Below are 19,948 nucleotides of genomic sequence, written 5' to 3' on the forward strand. Positions count from 1 at the left end.
CTCTGTGGAGTGTACGGCTTAAAGTGGTCCCAAGCCCTCTCTTGGCAGGTTTGTTGTGGTGCCATATTCTTTCCATTTTTGAATAATGGATTTAATGGTGCTCTGTGGGATGTTCAAAGTTTCAGATTTTTTTTTATAACCCAACCCTGATCTGTACTTCTCCACAACTTTGTCGCTGACCTGTTTGGAGAGCTCCTTGGTCTTCATGGTTCCGTTTGCTTGGTGGTGCCCCTTGCTTAGTGGTGTTGCAGCTCTGGGGCCTTTCAGAACAGGTGTATATATACTGAGATCATGTGACAGATCATGTGACACTTAGATTGCACACAGGTGGACTTTATTTAACTAATTATGTGACTTCTGAAGGTAATTGGTTGCACCAGATCTTATTTAGGGGCTTCATAGCAAAGGGGTTGAATAAATATGCACGCACTGAAACAAGTTATTTTTTTTATTTCACTTCACCAATTTGGACTATTTTGTCCATTACATGAAATCAACATCAATTTTAAATTACAGGTTGTAATGCAACAAAATAGGAAAGATGCGAAGGGGGATGAATACTTTTGCAAGGCACTGTATAAGTGAATTTGTCCCCTAAAATGGGGATACTATGTACCAAAAGTGTTGTAATTTCTAAACGGTTTACCCGATATGAAAGGAAATACCCACAAATTAAAGCTGACAGTCTGCACTTTAACCTCATAGTCATTGTATCCTTTCAAATCCAAAGTGCTGGAGTACAGAGCCAAAACAACAACAAATGTGTCACTGTCCCAATACTTTTGGGGCTCACATAAATGCATACATTATTGGTTAAGATCCTTAAAGGAAATATTCATTCATTTTGAATGTTATATTGTTTTTGTGCATCTCTGAGCGATGTTCTATTGATTCCCGGGTCATTTCATGTTTTAATGTGTATCTGAGCTATTGCCATTCAAGCAGGCAGAAATACAGCTGGTATGACGAGTTATGCATCATTTGAAAGTTCTAGATCTTGAAAACTTGATTGCTGACATGCACAACATTTGGTGACTCTATCAACAGTGGACCAATTAAACAAATACAAAAATATAGTTTTTAAGTGGATTATTCCAGCAGAATTGCAGAGTCAAGCTCAATAGTACCCCAGAGGTCCTGACTTACTTGACTTCTTTGTGGAGCGTAGGTCGATCACAATGTTCTCCACCGCACTCTCTTTCCCAGGGGCCTGCCCTGCCTCTATTAAGGATGTCTTAGTTGGAACAGCCCCATGACACCCCCATCCCCTCTCCCGTTCCCATGTCTTCCCAGGCTGTGTCCTGGCCACACAGCCTGAGTATTTCCAGGTTAAACGACCCACATGGGGACCAGCACAGCTGACCTCTCACCTTTCACACTCTGCACAGATTATTTTCTGCTGCATGTTTCCCCTCCTTACATTGGGATTTTTCCCAAAGCAAAAGGACATAGGAAAATAGGCTTTTCAGTGGTGAATGAGGCAGTTGTAAATCACCTAAGGATAGACTGGTTGTTCTAATGGGTGATGATGAATTGGAACAGGGAAGGCAAACATTCAGAGCTCATAAATCATAGGAACAAGAAGCCAGGGGTGAAGAACTTCATACAGTAGGAGACTGTGTAACAATAGTGTTGACTCAATTGTCGCTATCAGCCCAAAAGAAAACGCAATGAAATTCACATTTACTATAGGGGCTCTAATGGTATCAAATGTAATATTTGTTCAAATATTGTATGTATATGCATGGCAGTTTAACCACATGATAAAAATAAGAACATACAGTGAGGGAAAAAAGTATTTGATCCCCTGCTGATTTTGTACATTTGCCCACTGACAAAGAAATGATCAGTCTATAACTTTAATGGTAGGTTTATTTGAACAGAGAGAGACAGAATAACAACAAAAAAATCCAGAAAAACGCATGTCAAAAATGTTATAAATTGATTTGCATTTTAATGAGGGAAATAAGTATTTGACCCCCTTTGCAAAACATCACTTAGTACTTGGTGGCAAAACCCTTTTTGTCCCACTCCTCTTTGCAGAATCAGCAGGGGATCAAATACTTTTTTCCCTCACTGTATGATATATCTGTAGAGTAATGTTCAAAGTCTATTTTTGTAGATGTATATGTGTAAAATATGTCTAAACCAATTCATGGGTTTAATGTTCTCTTCTCTTGTTGAGTTCTTGCTATTTGAAAGATTTGCTTAGTGACCATGCGGTCTTGCTAGACGTTAGCAGTGACGCACTGTATTCAGTGATGCAGGAAATGCCTTCTTGTTGCGTAGGATAGTTGCTGTTACATGACTTTTATTCTACTTCTGCTGAAGTTATGAACCCTTGCTGTTTTTTTTCTTTTGGTCTTATTGGAAATGTTCTCAGCACATCTGTCTCTTATATGTACAACTTCAATATTAAAATGCTGTCATGATGGTTGATATTTGAAGTTGTACAGATTCCTCTGTTGAGTTAAGGTGTCTTCTTCTGGGATTGTGTTCTCTGGAAGAGAGGGCTTTCATGTAATTTTTTCTCCAAGATTTGATGCTTTAATTTGTATCTTATTCAGATCTCTCATCTGATATCTCTGAGGAGTAAAACAAATTGTCTCGTATGTTTTCATTTGTCACTTTTGCCACCTTGTAGGAGTTTGGGAGGCAGATGCAACTACAGCCATTCCTCTATCATGCCGACTGTCTCTGTAACTCTCTCACCTGTGAAGAATTTGAAGGATTCATCCCAGAAACACCCAAAGTTTGTTAACTTTGCCATGGAAGTTGGAATTTGATTCAAAATAGAACTACACACTCAAAAACACAACTAATGCATCAAACTCCAGACACACTTGAAACAGAACCGTGCATGCGCACACACACACATGCATGGCTCGGTGGGACTAGAGTTGAATTGACACTGTAATTGTCAGCGTCCTGTTTTTGTTGGGCTGAGATCGTTCAGTTCTGCATTAAAACATTTATTTTATTAAGTTAGCAACTCATTAATTCCATCATCGAATATTACTAAACATTCTCAGGTGTAGCCAGTAGCTAGCTAATAAAAAGCCTTGGTTTGTTTATTAACCTAGCAACAGAAGCCTCCTTTGGACGACACTAACTTTACTTTGGCTGAACCTAGAAGGAAAGGGCTTCATTTGGAAAGGTCAAACCTAATATCATCGCTTTCTATCATGTCCATGTTAGATAACAAAACTATAGATAAACTAACTGTGTGACATAAGGCCTACAAGCAAGAGTAGGAGCATAATGTTGGATTTAATTCTTTGGCTGGAGAATACAATATGTCTACTGTCTTTGCGGGGTTGCCTGAAACCATTCCATGTGTTTGTCAGACAGTGTTGACTAAGAAGTGTGTGTGAAAGGTTGTTTTAGACAGATCTGTGAGTGACCTTGGCTGCAGAGGGAGGAAGTAAGGGAGAGCGAGCGAGAGGGAGGGAGAAGGTGGGATATTTAGGGAGGGTGGCCACTAGCATGGCACACACTGGCACTGGCAGTTGATGAGATCATGTTTCAGTGGAGCTCTGGTTCTAATCAGATGATTTTAATACACTCCATAAACTGTTACATCATGTAATAATAATTTTAAAAGTAATCAATCACATAACTGATTTATGATTTCCAATACAAATGTCATTAACACCATTCATATTAGTAAGACAGTGTGTGTTTAGCAACTTTAAACAATCTATCTCTGTGATGAATTACAGAAGAGGGTTTTTAGGACACAGGTTGCAGTGGTACTCTGCTTTTAGCAAGTGCTTTTCTCACCGACTCGTCACTAAGTCAAAATGTTACCAAGCCCGTGTTTCTGGTGTGTAAAACACACAGATCTGGAGAGGAAGTGGTAGTAGCAGTGCACAGTCAGTAGCGTGCCACAAAGGAAGTCAACTGTCCCTGGGAGCAGTCTGCCTTCTGATCTACGTGTGTGTGTGTGTCTGCCCAGTGTGCGTGTGTGACTGATTCTCTCTTTGGTTCTACTAATTTGGTCCTACGAATCAACGCGTGATGATTTTACCAACAACAAAAAAAGAACACTTTTCAACACGAGATATTTATTGAGAGGTTGTGGTTTTCAAGGTCTATATCACAAACTAAAACCAGTTGTATATACAGTGGGGGAAAAAAGTATTTAGTCAGCCACCAATTGTGCAAGTTCTCCCACTTAAAAAGATGAGAGAGGCCTGTAATTTTCATCATAGGTACACGTCAACTATGACAGACAAAATTAGATTTTTTTCTCCAGAAAATCACATTGTAGGATTTTTAATGAATTTATTTGCTAATTATGGTGGAAAATAAGTATTTGGTCAATAACAAAAGTTTCTCAATACTTTGTTATATACCCTTTGTTGGCAATGACACAGGTCAAACGTTTTCTGTAAGTCTTCACAAGGTTTTCACACACTGTTGCTGGTATTTTGGCCCATTCCTCCATGCAGATCTCCTCTAGAGCAGTGATGTTTTGGGGCTGTCGCTAGGCAACACGGACTTTCAACTCCCTCCAAAGATGTTCTATGGGGTTGAGATCTGGAGACTGGCTAGGCCACTCCAGGACCTTGAAATGCTTCTTACGAAGCCACTCCTTCGTTGCCTGGGCGGTGTGTTTGGGATCATTGTCATGCTGAAAGACCCAGCCACGTTTCATCTTCAATGCCCTTGCTGATGGAAGGAGGTTTTCACTCAAAACTCACGATACATGGCCCCATTCGTTCTTTCCTTTACACGGATCAGTCGTCCTGGTCCCTTTGCAGAAAAACAGCCTCAAAGCATGATGTTTCCACCCCCATGCTTCACAGTAGGTATGGTGTTCTTTGGATGCAACTCAGCATTCTTTGTCCTCCAAACACGACGAGTTGAGTTTTTACCAAAAAGTTTTTGTTTCATCTGACCATATGACATTCTCCCAATCCTCTTCTGGATCATCCAAATGCACTCTAGCAAACTTCAGACGGGCCTGGACATGTACTGGCTTAAGCAGGGGGACACGTCTGGCACTGCAGGATTTGAGTCCCTGGCGGCGTAGTGTGTTACTGATGGTAGGCTTTGTTACTTTGGTCCCAGCTCTCTGCAGGTCATTCACTAGGTCCCCCCGTGTGGTTCTGGGATTTTTGCTCACCGTTCTTGTGATAATTTTGACCCCACGGGGTGAGAACTTGCGTGGAGCCCCAGATCGAGGGAGATTATCAGTGGTCTTGTATGTCTTCCATTTCCTAATAATTGCTCCCACAGTTGATTTCTTCAAACCAAGCTGCTTACCTATTGCAGATTCAGTCTTCCCTGCCTGGTGCAGGTCTACAATTTTGTTTCTGGTGTCCTTTGACAGCTCTTTGGTCTTGGCCATAGTGGAGTGTGGAGTGTGACTGTTTGAGGTTGTGGACAGGTGTCTTTTATACTGATAACAAGTTCAAACAGGTGCCATTAATACAGGTAACAAGTGGAGGACAGATGAGCCTCTTAAAGAAGAAGTTACAGGTCTGTGAGAGCCAGAAATCTTGCTTGTTTGTAGGTGACCAAATACTTATTTTCCACCATAATTTGCAAATAAATTCATAAAAAATCCTACAATGTGATTTTCTGGATTTTTTTTCTCAATTTGTCTGTCATAGTTGACGTGTACCTATGATGAAAATTACAGGCCTCTCATCTTTTTAAGTGGGAGAACTTGCACAATTGGTGGCTGACTAAATACTTTTTTCCCCCACTGTAGTTCTAATCTAGTGCCTTGTTTATTCTAGAATTAACATCACAAAGCTACAAAAACAACTTGATTTATGGCGTTTTCTGATATCAGGTTTTAGCTTGTAATATTATAATAACATAATATATGCCACGTAGCAGACACTTTCATCCAACTTAGTCATACATGCATACATTTTATGTATGGGTGGTCCCGGGAATCGAATCCACTACCCTGGCGGTACAAGCGCCATGCTCTACCAACTGAGCTACAAAGGACAATGGTTTATAATTTATGAAGTTTGTAATAAACAAACGTTCGGGAGCAATCAAATGCACAGCTGCAGGCAATTCACAACTCCTCCAACTCCACACCTCACTTCTCGGTTTGATCCAAACATGACAGCATTGAACTCAAGCCTTTAGGAAGACTGCCATGTACTGTAATATGTGTTCAAGTTCCATGCAATCAGATGATTAATGATGTGAGTTGAACGTGAGATATTGTAGGGTTTTGCAGTGTAGTAGCTTTTGGCTCAGGTGGGGCTTCCACCTGGTCACAGACCAAGGTCCAGCCCCAGTCGTTTGGGGAGGTAGTGAGGGGGAGGGTGGTGTGGAGGGGAGGATGAGTATGACAGCAGCAGCATGGTATTTTCACTACTGTGGGTAGTGGTCTGGTGGTTGGTAGTGTGGAAGGTGCAGTGGTAGTGTGAGGGGAAAAAAGTATTTGATCCCCTGCTGATTTTGTACGTTTGTCCACTGACAAAGACATGATCAGTCTATAATTTTAATGGTAGGTTTATTTGAACAGTGAGAGACAGAATAACATAAAAAAAATCCAGAAAAATGCATGTCAGGAATGTTATAAATTGATTTGCATTTTAATGAGGGAAATAAGTATTTGACCCCTCTGCAAAACATTACTTAGTACTTGGTGGCAAAACCCTTGTTGGCAATCACAGAGGTCAGACGTTTCTTGTAGTTGGCCACCAGGTTTGCACACATCTCAGGGGAGATTTTGTCCCACTCCTCTTTGCAGATCTTCTCCAAGTCATTAAGGTTTCGAGGCTGACGTTTGGCAACTCGAACCTTCAGCTCCCTCCACAGATTTTCTATGGGATTAAGGTCTGGAGACTGGCTAGGCCACTCCAGGACCTTAATGTGCTTCTTCTTGAGCCACTCCTTTGTTGCCTTGGCCCGGTGTTTTGGGTCATTGTCATGCTGGAATACCCATCCACGACCCATTTTCAATGCCCTGGCTGAGGGAAGGAGGTCCTCACCCAAGATTTGACGGTACATGGCCAGGCCCATCGTCCCTTTGATGCGGTGAAGTTGTCCTGTCCCCTTAGCAGAAAAACACCCCCAAAGCATAATGTTTCCACCTCCATGTTTGACGGTGGGGATGGTATCTTGGGGTCATAGGCAGCATTCCTCCTCCTCCAAACACGGCGAGTTGAGTTGATGGCAAAGAGCTCGATTTTGGTCTCATCTGACCACAACACTTTCACCCAGTTCTCCTCTGAATCATTCAGATGTTCATTGGCAAATTTCAGACGGGCCTGTATATGTGCTTTCTTGAGCAGGGGGACCTTGCGGGCGCTGCAGGATTTCAGTCCTTCACGGCATAGTGTGTTACCAATTGTTTTCTTGTCGACTATGGTCCCAGCTGCCTTGAGATCATTGACAAGATCCTCCCGTGTAGTTCTGGGCTGATTTCTCACCGTTCTCATGATCATTGCAACTCCACGAGGTGAGATCTTGCATGGAGCCCCAGGCCGAGAGAGATTGACAGTTATTTTGTGTTTCTTCCATTTGCGAATAATCGCACAAACTGTTGTCACCTTCTCACCAAGCTGCTTGGCGATGGTCTTGTAGCCCATTCCAGCCTTGTGTAGGTCTACAATCTTGTCCCTGACATCCTTGGAGAGCTCTTTGGTCTTGGCCATGGTGGAGAGTTTGGAATCTGATTGATTGATTGCTTATGTGGACAGGTGTCTTTTATACAGGTAACAAGCTGAGATTAGGAGCACTCCCTTTAAGAGTGTGCTCCTAATCTCAGCTCGTTACCTGTATAAAAGACACCTGGGAGCCAGAAATCTTTCTGATTGAGAGGGGGTCAAATACTTATTTCCCTCATTAAAATGCAAATCAATTTATAACATTTTTCACATGCGTTTTTCTGGATTTTTTTGTTGTTATTCTGTCTCTCACTGTTCAAATAAACCTACCATTAAAATGATAGACTGATCATGTCTTTGTCAGTGGGCAAATGTATAAAATCAGCAGGGGATCAAATACTTTTTTCCCTCACTGTATGTTCACTACTTTGCATAGGTGGTAGTTTGTAAGGTGTAGTTTCACTTTCTCTGTGATGTGCGGTTCCTGAGCTTTATGATGAGGTCAGAGTGTGTGGGGTGAAAGGTCAGGCCGTCCACCTCCATGCCCAGAGTTCCTGTCTTGCCGCTGCGGACGCCGTGTTGCACCAGGATGGACAGCATCTCCTCCTCCTGTGGCATGGCAAATAGAGACCGGTGACACAGGTTTACATATAGCAGACTGTTTCTCAAACTGGTCCTCTGGACCCCCAACTAGTCCACATATATGTTGAACTCCAACACTACCACACCTGATGTAACTAGTGAACTATTCAACATGATGAGTTGATTCAGGTGTGCTGTGGTTGGAATTGAACAAACAAATATACATAATGACTGTGGATCTGGATGAAACACTGACCTACAGTGCATTCGGAAAGTATTCAGACCGCTTGACTTTTTCCACATTTTGTTACGTTACAGCCTTATTCTAACATAGATTTAAAAAAATATATATATATATATATATATATATATAGATATATATATATATATATATATATATATATCGATCTACACACAATAACCCATAATGACATTTTAGCAAATACAAAAAAATCAAAAACAATTTACATAAGTATTCAGACCCTTTACTCAGTACTTTGTTGAAGCACCTTTGGCAGTGATTACAGCCTTGAGTCTTCTTGTATATGATGCTACAGGCTTGGCACACCTGTATTTGGGGAGTTTCTCCCATTCTTCAGATCCTTTCAAGCTCTGTCAGGGGAGCATCGCTGCACAGCTATTTTCAGGTCTCTCCAAAGTTGTTAGATCGGGTTCAAGTCTGGCTGGGCCACTCAAGGACATTCAGAGACTTGTCCCGAAGCCACTCCTGCGTTGTCTTGGCTGTGTGCTTAGGGTCGTTGTCCTATTGTAAGGTGAACCTTTGCCTCAGTCTGAAGTCCTGAGCGCTCTGGAGCAGGTTCCAAACTTCTTCCATTTAAGAATGATGGAGACCACTGTGTTCTTGGGAACATTCAATGCTGCAGAAATGTTTTGGTACCCTTCCCTAGATCTGTGCCTCGACACAATCCTGTCACTGAGCTCTACGGACAATTCCTTTGGCCTTATGGCTTGGTCTTTTCTCTGACATGCACTGTCAACTGTGGGACCTTATATAGACAGGTGTGTGCCTTTCCAAATCTTGTCCAATCAATTGAATTTACCACAGATGGACTCCAATCAAGTTGTAGAAACATCTCAAGGATGATCAATGGAAACAGGATGCACCTGAGCTCAATTTAGAGTCTCATAGCAAAGGCTCTGAATACTTATGTAAATAAGGTATTTCTGTTTTTCATTTTTAATATATGTGGAGAAAAAATCTAAAAACCTGTATTCACTTTGTCATTATGGGGTATTGTGTGTAGATTGATGAGGAAAATGTTATATTTTATCTGTTAGAATAAGGCTGTAACGTAACAAAATGTGGAAAAAGTCAAGGGGTCTGAATACTTTCCGAATGCACTGTATGTCAATACACTGCTCGTCTCACTGCAACCATCACATCGACACTTCCCAAGTACTGTAATACAGAAACTGTACTGTAAAGACATTTTAGAGCGGTGTCAAAATAAGAACATTATGAGACAGCTTAAATGCTAGTTGTGAGTTATAAATCTGTGTCAAGTGCAGAATACATCTCACAACACTGGGCATCTGTTCCTAAACCTATTGAAAACAATCAGTTTTAAATTAAAAGGTTGACTTGCAAAAGTATATGCTTTATCTATATCAAAATGTGGCAAACTGTGCTGGCCCCCATCCCGGCCTCCTCCCTTTACAGCTAGCCATGTTAATGACACATTGGCTTTGCTGGGGTTCTGAAGTGGTCTGGGAGTTCACCACGCATACAAAAATGTCAAGAATGTGGCGGCTGGCCTATTCTCTAGGGACTCTGTCTGCACCTCCCTATAATGGTCTCACTGTGACAGTGGAGGGCCTCTGCTCTGACCCCATGCCTAAGATCTGCATGTAGTGAAGCATAGAGATACCTAGAGACATATAGACATAGAGTTAGTGTAGCCTAGAGCCAGGCCTGGGGAATGGACATTCTTACCTTGACTACATTCCTGGCCCAGTTCAACTGATGTAAAACGCATATGATACAGCGGTGGTGTAAACATTTTTGTACAGACAAACTCATCAAAAATATCAGTTGTATCACAACCATTGTGTCAAATTGATTGTACTTAATTGTACAGTGTGATCTAGGAACTACCATACCTTGGCTACAGAGGGCAGGCTAGCAGCCCAGGCCTGGTGCTGGTCCTGGGTAGGTGGGTGAGGCTGGCCCAGGCCTTTGTGGAGGTACCGCTGGTGGATGGGACAGAGACTGAGGATGTACAGAGCACAGGCCATGCCGTAGCCTCCCCAGTTAGACACTCCTACAACCCAGAGACAGGGGTAGAGAGGAAGAACAGGATAAGATTCAAAACTGTTTTACAAGTTACATTTTACTCAGTCTTCCTCATGCACTCTCTTAATGATGCTGTCTCATGATCTAATGCGATTTTTTAAAGATAAACACAAATGGTTGTACACTGGGTGCAGATGTCAGTTTTTATTTCCATTTGGTTGAGTTTTCAACTAACGTGACTTCAACGTGAAATCAACAAACAATTTCACCATGTCATTGGATTTAGGTTAGAAAAAAATACTAAATACTCTTACATTGATGACTTTCTACAAATCCAATCAGTTTTTCATGTTGATTCAACATCATCACATTGTTTCCACATCATTTCAAAGAAAGAAGTCAATGTTGATTCAACCAGTTTTTGCCCAGTGGGTTGTCTCTCTTGTCTGTGAGTGTAAACTTTAATCAGCATAATAAGTTGGGCCACTATATCAAGTTCCAAGTGTCGTGTGTAAAGAATTCATTGGAAATCTTACTTACCAAAAGCTGTGTGAATACTCTATGGGTGTATATAGCTGGGTGTATACAGTGTGTGTGTGTGTACAGTGTGCATGTAGATGTGTTTGCGTTCATAGTTTATCTTCCCCTTTGGGCAGCTGACGCAAGAAACTACTTCTGCTCTGGCCTTGATGTAGAGGTGAGAGCGTGTCTGACTGTTTCAGTGTGCATGTCTGTGTTGGTGACACTGTCCTGCAGTAGCACACTGCCTGGCTATATGGAACCAAGTTCATAATACACAACCCTTTCATCAAACCTGAGACAACCATCCTTCTGCCTGCAGTTATATCCCTTGGCCTGCAGAGGGCACTGGAGAATGTGAGATCTCCAATCTGCTCATTGTTAATCTAAACGTGTTATCTAATAATATAATCAGGGTTGGGGAGTAACAAATTACATTTAGAAAGTAACCTACCCAACCCTTAATATAATATAGTAATTAATCCTGTAAGGATGGTCACTAAAGGCAACTTGAAATGTAAATAAATAAAGTCTAAATGAATACATAATTCATTCCCAACCTGCAGTAATGGCGAAGTCAGCAGCCACGTCACAGGCTATCAGGCTCCCATTGGGCATGTGTTCTCTCACTGCCTCCTTCACCTTGCCCATGCCCAGCTCGTTCCCACCATCTCCTATCCCTATACACACACACAAACACACGTAAGTCTATATTGAGACGTGCATATTATTCTAAAGATCTGTGTGCATAGCGGGTGGACCTTTCAGTAGCCTACCTGAATATCAAACTCCATAGTATCTGTACCAACCTGTGGTGCTGATGCCAGGGATGGTGCTGGCTGTGGTGAATAGATCATCTATAGGGTCCACCAGGTGTTTGATGTTCACTCCTCTCATGTTGTAGTAGTTCCCATCAGATGCTCTGCCACTGCGCTCTATCGCCACCAAGTGGTCAAATCTGAGCACAACAGACTAAATACTAAATTGACCCATGTGAATAGGATGGAGTGAAAGGTGTGTGTGTGTGTGTGTGTGTGTTGAAAGCTGAGGTCATCACCTGGGCTTTTTAAGGTCTCCGTCATGACACAGGAAGTGCAGTGCTGAGTCTGGGCTGTTGCCTTGGTAACTGAGCAGTGGTACGGCTGTCTTTATCACACCTAGAAACACAGACAGGTCAGATGTTAGAGGTCAGCCAAACATTTGGAGCTAAACTGACAGACTTCTGTATAGAGTCAGGGCTAGGGCACACATATGCCAAATCATGAACCTTTCTTCACTGCATCCTCCATAATCCTCTGATTCATCTCCAGGGCGCGGTGATCCGTCACTATAGCAACCTCCTTCTGAAGGGCCTGGAGGGTGGCTGCTATGGCGAAGGCTCCGGGGGGCCCGTCTGTCTCCTCGGGGGGGTTGTGTGTGTAGTGGGTGGGGAACCCCGTAGTGATGAGCACAGAGGAGGAGTGGGAGAGGGACAGGCAGGACCTCAGCAACTCATCCTGGACAAACAACGCACGGATACCCCTCTCCCCTGGGTCCTCGCCAATGATCTTCTCCAGGTCTCGTATGCTCTGGACTACAGCCTTGGATGCCACACTGTAGTGCAAAGGCTGCTGGGAGATGGAGAAAGTCAGAGGGCATTGGTCAGGCTCAGGGGTGGATGTGGATGTGGACGCAGAGATGGAGGAGTCCTCTCGGTCAGTGAGGAACATGCAGCCTGGAGAGTGGGTGAATGCCAGTGGGGGCTCTGAGGAAGAAGAAGAATACTTTATTGTCCATTGTCAATGGGAAACAAACGCCTATGTGTCTTTTTAGCCAGTTGTGCAGTAATAAATATTACAACCAGACAGCCACTCACTGCAACTCTGGACAGCCTCCATACCAGTGACCCCACAGGCCCAGAACGCAGGTACATCTCCTGGGCCAGGGGCCACCGGGTCCCCATACTCCGGCCTGGATACGTCCTGGATCCCCAGTACAGCTGTGATGAAATGGTGCAGAGTCAGACAGGATGTAAATTGCTGGAAGAGGCCTTTTGGTTTTCTACAAACAAAGGACCCGTCTGCAGTTGTGTACCTGGATCCCCGATGTGGATGGGTCCTCCATGGGCCAGAGGGGTCAGGTGAGTGACCTGGACCACGATGTCCAGCTGCTCCTCAGGTACTGGTCTCATAGTCACCACCATAGGGCACTGGAACTGACCCACTCCTCTACACTGCAGAGATGTCTGCAGAGGGGATAGTATATTAAAATACAGGCTTTAAATGATGTGCTTTACTCATTGTGTATGTTGTAAGTCTTGTCTCTTGAACTATGCATATAAGTTTGTCTCCAAATCAGAAATAATATGGTAATTACGAGCCTGTGAAAAAGAAAGTCCTTCTTGGAGGAAAATAACTATATTCTGATCTGTTTGCACAGTCAGTCGCTCCAGATTTGTACCTGGCAGAAACCCTCCTTCCCCGTCTCACCCTGAACATGCTGACATTGCAGTTCTGCTCCACATTTCGGACAGGGACCCCGGCCTCCCGCAGTGTCCTCTCAAAGCTGAAGCTACAGCCCAGGTAGAAGCTGACCATGTCCTGGAGCTGACCACTGTAGGACATCAGGCTGGACACTCTGGACACCAGCAGGCCGTCCTTAAACACACAGTACTGGGGGCAGTCCACTCTGTGGAGAAGTAAAGGTATAGAAATGCTTTTGATATTGTACTACTTCTTGTTTTTGCTCTATCATTGTAAAGCAACTTTGGGTCCTTGACAGACAGAGAGACAGACAGACAGACAGAGCGACAGAGCTAGGAATAGACTGGAGATGCTGTTTGAATGCTATTACTGTTGATCAAACAGAAACAGTTATCTCACAGTCTAGTGAATAGGAAGTGGAAACTCAGTGGAAAATACCCTGGTCCAGTTCCCTGTCCTGAGAACATGGACTAGAGCCTACATTCACACAATGCAGCCTGGATTTATTGAAAGTCTCTGCACACACAGACAACAATACTAGCTTTACTGCAGTGTGAAAAGTTGGAAAACAATGGGGGAAGGGGAATGGGTAGATTTCATGGTTACAAAATGTGCCATAAATGCAGGGTCATGTCCTGGAAATAATTACATGAATACAAGACAGAGATTATCCTCAAGCGTTAAATCTACACGGCTACTCAGAGAGTAGATGTTGCCCTGCCTGAACTGCTATATTCTGAACAGAGGCTGTTCAATAATTGACAATTTTAAATGCTCCAAGCAGAGCATAAGTCATGCACATTATATGACTCAGAGAAGACATCTTCTCTGCACATACAATAACCTCACATGGGTAGACAAGGGATTGTTTCAAGACATAAAAATCACCATCAAAGTTACATAACACTCTCTTGAGTTAACATCACATGAATGCCTCCCTAGATTCTGTGTAGCTGTGTAGCTCAGTTGGTAGAGCATGGCGTTTGCAACGCCAGGGTTGTGGGTTCGATTCCCACGGGGGGCCAGTATGAAAATGTATGCACTCACTAACTGTAAGTCGCTCTGGATAAGAGTGTCTGCTACATGACTAAAATGTAAAATTCAGGAATACCCCCCATAATAACATGACATATAACCAATTCAAGACAGTTCAGTCTCTGTAGGCTTATTGTGTGATGTGTTTGTTTGTATCATGTATTTTGTAGTGTCCATGTTATATTGTTGCATTTGCATTGTAATGGTTGTCTGATTTTGTGTTATAGGGGTGTTTCAGTTAGTACCTGATGTCTGCGTCTGCAGCGAGAGGTGGACAGCCCCACTCCCCGGGCTGACTCCTGTAAAGCAGAGGCAGGGGGCTGGGGTTGGCATGGCAGAATGCCTCGAAGTCATCAGCTAGGCTCTTATGGAGGATCACCACATTAGCCTGCTGGTAGCCTGTCAACCAGACGCAGGGAAACAGAATATTGAGTCAGATTGGACACTGAATTGTCTTGCATTGTTTGATTCAGACGTGTGCCTCTATAAAGACTGGGAGAGAGAAAGTGATGACGTTAAATGTTTGAGCTTGTTCAGTGCATGGGGTTGCATTCAATAATTAACCATTACATCAAAGATTCCAACTGCTGGGTGATTTTCAAGCAGTATTATTGTGTTATTTAAGCAATAATGCACGAGGGGGTGTGGTATATGGCCAATATACCACGGCTAAGGGCTGTTCTTAGACGTGACGCAACACGGAGTGCCTGGATACAGCCCTTAGCCGTGGTATATTGGCCATATACCACAAACCCCAGAGGTGCCTTATTGTTTTATAAACTGGTTACCAATGTAATTAGAGCAGTTTCAATAAATGTTTTGTCATACCCGTGGTATACGGTCTGATATACTATGGCTGTCAGCCAATCAGCATTCAGGGCTCGAACCACCCAGTTTATAATAAGTTATAGTGTAGTCAGTGGTGGAAAAAGTATCCAATTGTCATACTTGAGTAAAAGTATAGATACCTTAATAGAAAGTTACTCAAGTAAAAGTGAAAGTCACCCAGTAAAATAGTATTTGAGTAAAAGTCTAGAAGTATTTGGTTTTAAATAAACTGAAGTATCAAAAGTACATTTAATTGCTCAAATATACTTAAGTATCAAAAGTAAAAGCATAAATCATTTCAAATTCCTTATATTAATCAAACCAGACGGCACCATTTTCTTGTTTTTAAAATGTATGGATAGCCAAGGTCACACTTATTTACAAAAGATGCATTTGTATTTAGTGAGTCCACCAGAAAGGCAGTAGGGATGACCACGTGTTCTCTTGATAAGTACGTGAATTTCACAATTTTCCTGTTCTGCTAAGCTTTCAAAATGTAACGAGTACTTTTGGGTATCAGGGAAAATGTATGGAGTAAAAAGTACAATCTTATCTTTAGGAATGTAGTGAAGTAAAACTAAAAGTTGTCAAAAATATAAATAGTAAAGTAAAGTAAAGTACAGATACCCCAAAAAACGACTTAAGTAGAACTTTAAAGTATTTTTACTTAAGTACTTCACACCACTGAGAGTAGTGTAATATGCTATATGGTGTACCTACCTGCAGCGAGTACAGAAGTGTTCTCTATACCATGGGTTTTCTTACAGATCAGAGCCCTTAGCGCACTAGGGCTCATAACAGACTGACACTTAGACATCTCTACTGACCTGGCGCAGCTACTGTTGCTGTAGCCTCTCACCCTGCTCTCACCTCACTGCTGTCTACTAGAGGGTGTGCTATATTGGTTAAATTGTCAATGGGTTATCAGATGTAAGCTAATCTCGTTGACCAGACACCTCCTCCAAATGCTTAGCCTTAGAATGGAGGAGGTTTGATGTCAGGCTCCTGTAGTGACACTGGCCAGACAGATTTATATGCTGAGTCAATGTGAGATTTAAAGTCTGGCAAGCGAGAGATACTACTGTAGCTGAAATTAGGTAATGGGTTACATATTCTCATACAGCTAGGTGATGGAATCAACTTCCTAAACTAATGATTGACCTGGGTCCTCAAAATAGTAAACTGCCATTTGCTGAAAAGATAAATGTCTATTGCTTGTTTTCTCATTGATTGGATTGCAGATTCGGGTGATCACCATATGAAACTCGATGTCTGTTCTGTTAGAACTGAGATGAAAGTGGAAGTGGTGTCATCTGGATGTCTTACCTGAGCACATTCTAGTGGTGGTGGCCTTTACACACACTAGTCTTTGCACTGGATACAGTCGAATTGAGTTGGTGAGTGACCTAATACCTTGCCATGCCTGAAACATGCTCAAACCTGAAATGAGAGGTAGACAAAAAGGCCTATTCAAAATGCATCTAAAATACTTTCGTTGGGGTAATCAATAATAACAAAACTGTGAAATCTGAGTGAGTAGCTAATGCTATTCAAATATGGCTGAAATGTGTTGTAAGAATTATACAAAAAGTTTGAGATACTGCTTATTACGTTAAGTGCAAAGTGGGAGGAATACGCATGTCATCTTTAACATGATACATGTATAACCTATGCAAACCATGATTTCATAGGCTACAAAGGAAAATAACGTAAAAGCAACTTCTCTTTACAAATAATGGTAGCACATGATAAGAAAACATGTTATGATAAGCTTCTCGTCGATTTTTCATCCGTGATGACCTTCCACTGTGCATGGTGAAAGGAAGTGGAAAGCGCAAAGCGAACTAATTCCAATATAACCCTCTCTGAATGCATAGTACCTGAGGAGGAATGTTTCCAGTAGTAGTTAATGAATGTTCCCATAAGCGAATTTGAAGGAAATATATAGATTCTCGCAAACAGCAATACTTCTGCACATTCCGTGCACTTGGTTTCCACTCAGCCACAAATCGTAAAAATGCATAAAAACAAAAATCCCCTTTTTAAAATTAATTTAGGGATAGATTAGGCATAAGGTTAGCAGTGTGGTTAGGTTTAAAATCACATTTTAAAAAGAGAAAGTGTAGAAATAGGCGGGGTTTATGACTTTGACTGTGGTAAATAGTGACGACTACTGACCTTGGGTGTTTTCTCTGTTTGGGTTTTCTTCTCGCGAGAATATAGGCAAAACTGGGTCAGAAATCTCACAGTGGGACCCAATTTCGTAACAATTTAACCGAAGAGTGAGTAATAGATCTGTCATTTTCATTGAAAGCAAGTCTAAGAAGCGGTAGATCTGTTCTATGTGCGTTATTTCTATGCTTCCGGTTCTTAAATTTAGTTTTTGCGTCTTTTACTTTGGGTTTTGTGCACTAGCTTCAAGTAGCTGAAAATACGATATTTTTCGTTATGGAAAATATATTTAGATGGTACAATGATTCTCTACACTGTACTTGCTTGTTTTGCCACATTAACTTAAATTAGACAAACTATTAGAATTTTAGCAACCAGGAAATGGTGGAGCGATTTCTGCATAGTGCATCTTTAACTCATTCTAGTCATCACCCATAAAATATATTGAAGAAAAATGCCACAATTTCAACGATTTTACTGAGTTACAGTTCATATAAGGAAATTAGTAAATTGAAATAAAAGCATTAGGCCCTAATCTATTGATTTCACATGACTGGGCAGGGGCACAGCTATAGGTGGGCCTGGGAGGGCATAGGCTGACCCATTTGGGAGCCAAGAGCCAGGCCCACCCACTGGGGAGCCAGGCCCAGCCAATCAGAATGAGTTTTTCCCCACTAAAGGGCTTTATTATAAACAGAAATACTCCTCAGTTGTGGAGGTCCTGGGCTGGCGTGGTTACACGTGGTCTGCGATTGTGAGGCCGGTTGGACGTACTGCCAAATTCTCTAAAACGACGTTGGAGGCAGCTTACGGTAGAGAAATTAACATTCAAATCTCTGGCGGACATTTCTGCAGTCAGCATGCCAATTGTGCGCTCCCTCAAAACTTAAGACATCTGTGGCATTGTGTTGTGTGACAAAACTGCACATTTTAAAGTGGCCTTTTATTGTCCCCAGCACAAGGTGATGATCATGCTATTTAATCAGCTTCTTGATATACCACACCTGTCAGGTGGATGGATTATCTTGGCAAAGGAGAAATGCTCACTAACAGGGATGTAAACAACATTTGAGATAAATAAGCTTTTTGTGTGTATGGAACATTTCTGGGATCTTTTATTTCAGCTCATGCAACATGGGAACAACACTTTACATGTTGGGTTTATATTTTTGTTCAGTATAAGTACGCATTGTAGGATCAAAGAAAGCAATTTAAAGAGAACAGTAGGCATTTATAAACAGTTATTTAATGTGTCATCCATCTCATAATCATGAATCATATAACAATATACATAATTATTTTGAAGTCTTTTGATTATTGCTTTACAGTAAAATGCATTGGTTGGATACATCCATTTATAGCAAGACAAATACATTCAAGTTACACACCAATGTCTTAAATTGAAGTTGTTTTTGTAATAACTTTATAGTCTACCTTTTATCAATTTGGATGAATGACCTTACGTCCCTTTGCTCACAGTGAACCAGGTCACATTCACTCAAGTCTCACATAATTGTGTGTGTAACAACAGAGCCAAAGTAGGTGTGTGTGTGTGTGTGTGTATGAGAGCAATGAACAAGTGTGTGTGTGTGTTGTGTTGTGTTCATGCATGCCATACAGTGCAGTCAAGTGTAATGGTGACTTCCTCTCAAAGTTTCTCTTTGACAAAGGTATAAAACAACAGCAGTGGGTATCTAGTAAGATATGACACTGTTTATAGAGCTATGATAAACATCAGTGTGTTGTTTGTTTACTGACAACATGGATATGATCCTACAGGAGACCCTCAGCCCCACCTGGTGACAATAAATTATTGTCACCAGAGATCTGCTAATGTATTGTTAATCACATATCCCTTAGTTCATATGTGATAACAACTAAAACCCATGGCACAAAATTATATTATTTTCATGACATGAGTAGAACGCTTTAGGGATGGAATAAATCAAGTGCGATTTTAAAACATATGGCTACTTTTTCCAAGATCAATTTTCAAAATGTGAAATGTTTGTGTCTTGGAGTTAAGAAGAGTTGCTCAAGACAAATACACGAGTAGAGGCTCCCATCCCAGTTACAATAAGTATATGCAGTACAGTATAAAACACAAGACATCAATGAGACTGTTAGAGGATGGACAAATATCCAGGGCACAGGCAGGGCACCATTGTCTTATACCACCTGCCTTTAACACACCAGGGTTGTGTTCATTAGGCACCAAATTGAAGAAATTGACTGAAACATGTCCAATAAGAAATTATCATTTTAGTTTCTGTTGCAAAATGATTTCCATTGCGTGCTGTAATGAACATGACCCTGACCAGTACTAGAGAGCCCGCCCACTGTTTGTTTGTTTATTTACCATGCAACTAAGATGTAGGTGATATCATAACTTAGACCAGAAGTGAACAGACCTTAGCAACATTCATCTGGCTTTCGTTCAACACTGACATTACCCTCCTGACACATCAGATCATCACTTATCATTTATCATTGCACCAGTTACTACC

The 19,948-nt window shown here is 41.8% G+C and overlaps 1 protein-coding gene across 1 annotated transcript; it reads right to left on the bottom strand.

The window, feature by feature from the left end:
- Positions 1-7,931: 7,931 nt before the first annotated feature.
- Positions 7,932-17,427, bottom strand: dglucy (D-glutamate cyclase). The gene is made up of 12 exons (XM_084144261.1): positions 17,150-17,427; positions 16,596-16,709; positions 14,687-14,840; positions 13,413-13,611; positions 13,018-13,168; positions 12,800-12,922; positions 12,212-12,688; positions 12,002-12,101; positions 11,754-11,902; positions 11,505-11,624; positions 10,293-10,453; positions 7,932-8,198 (listed from the first exon to the last, which is right to left on the bottom strand). The coding sequence occupies exons 1-12, from the start codon at positions 17,190-17,192 to the stop codon at positions 8,049-8,051; spliced, it is 1,941 nt and encodes a 646-aa protein (XP_084000387.1). The 5' UTR covers positions 17,193-17,427; the 3' UTR covers positions 7,932-8,048.
- Between the last annotated feature and the right edge of the window lie 2,521 nt (positions 17,428-19,948).

This window comes from Coregonus lavaretus (genome assembly GCF_964263955.1).
Source record: "Coregonus lavaretus genome assembly, chromosome: 27".
In the NCBI taxonomy this organism is placed as follows: Eukaryota; Metazoa; Chordata; class Actinopteri; order Salmoniformes; family Salmonidae; genus Coregonus; species Coregonus lavaretus.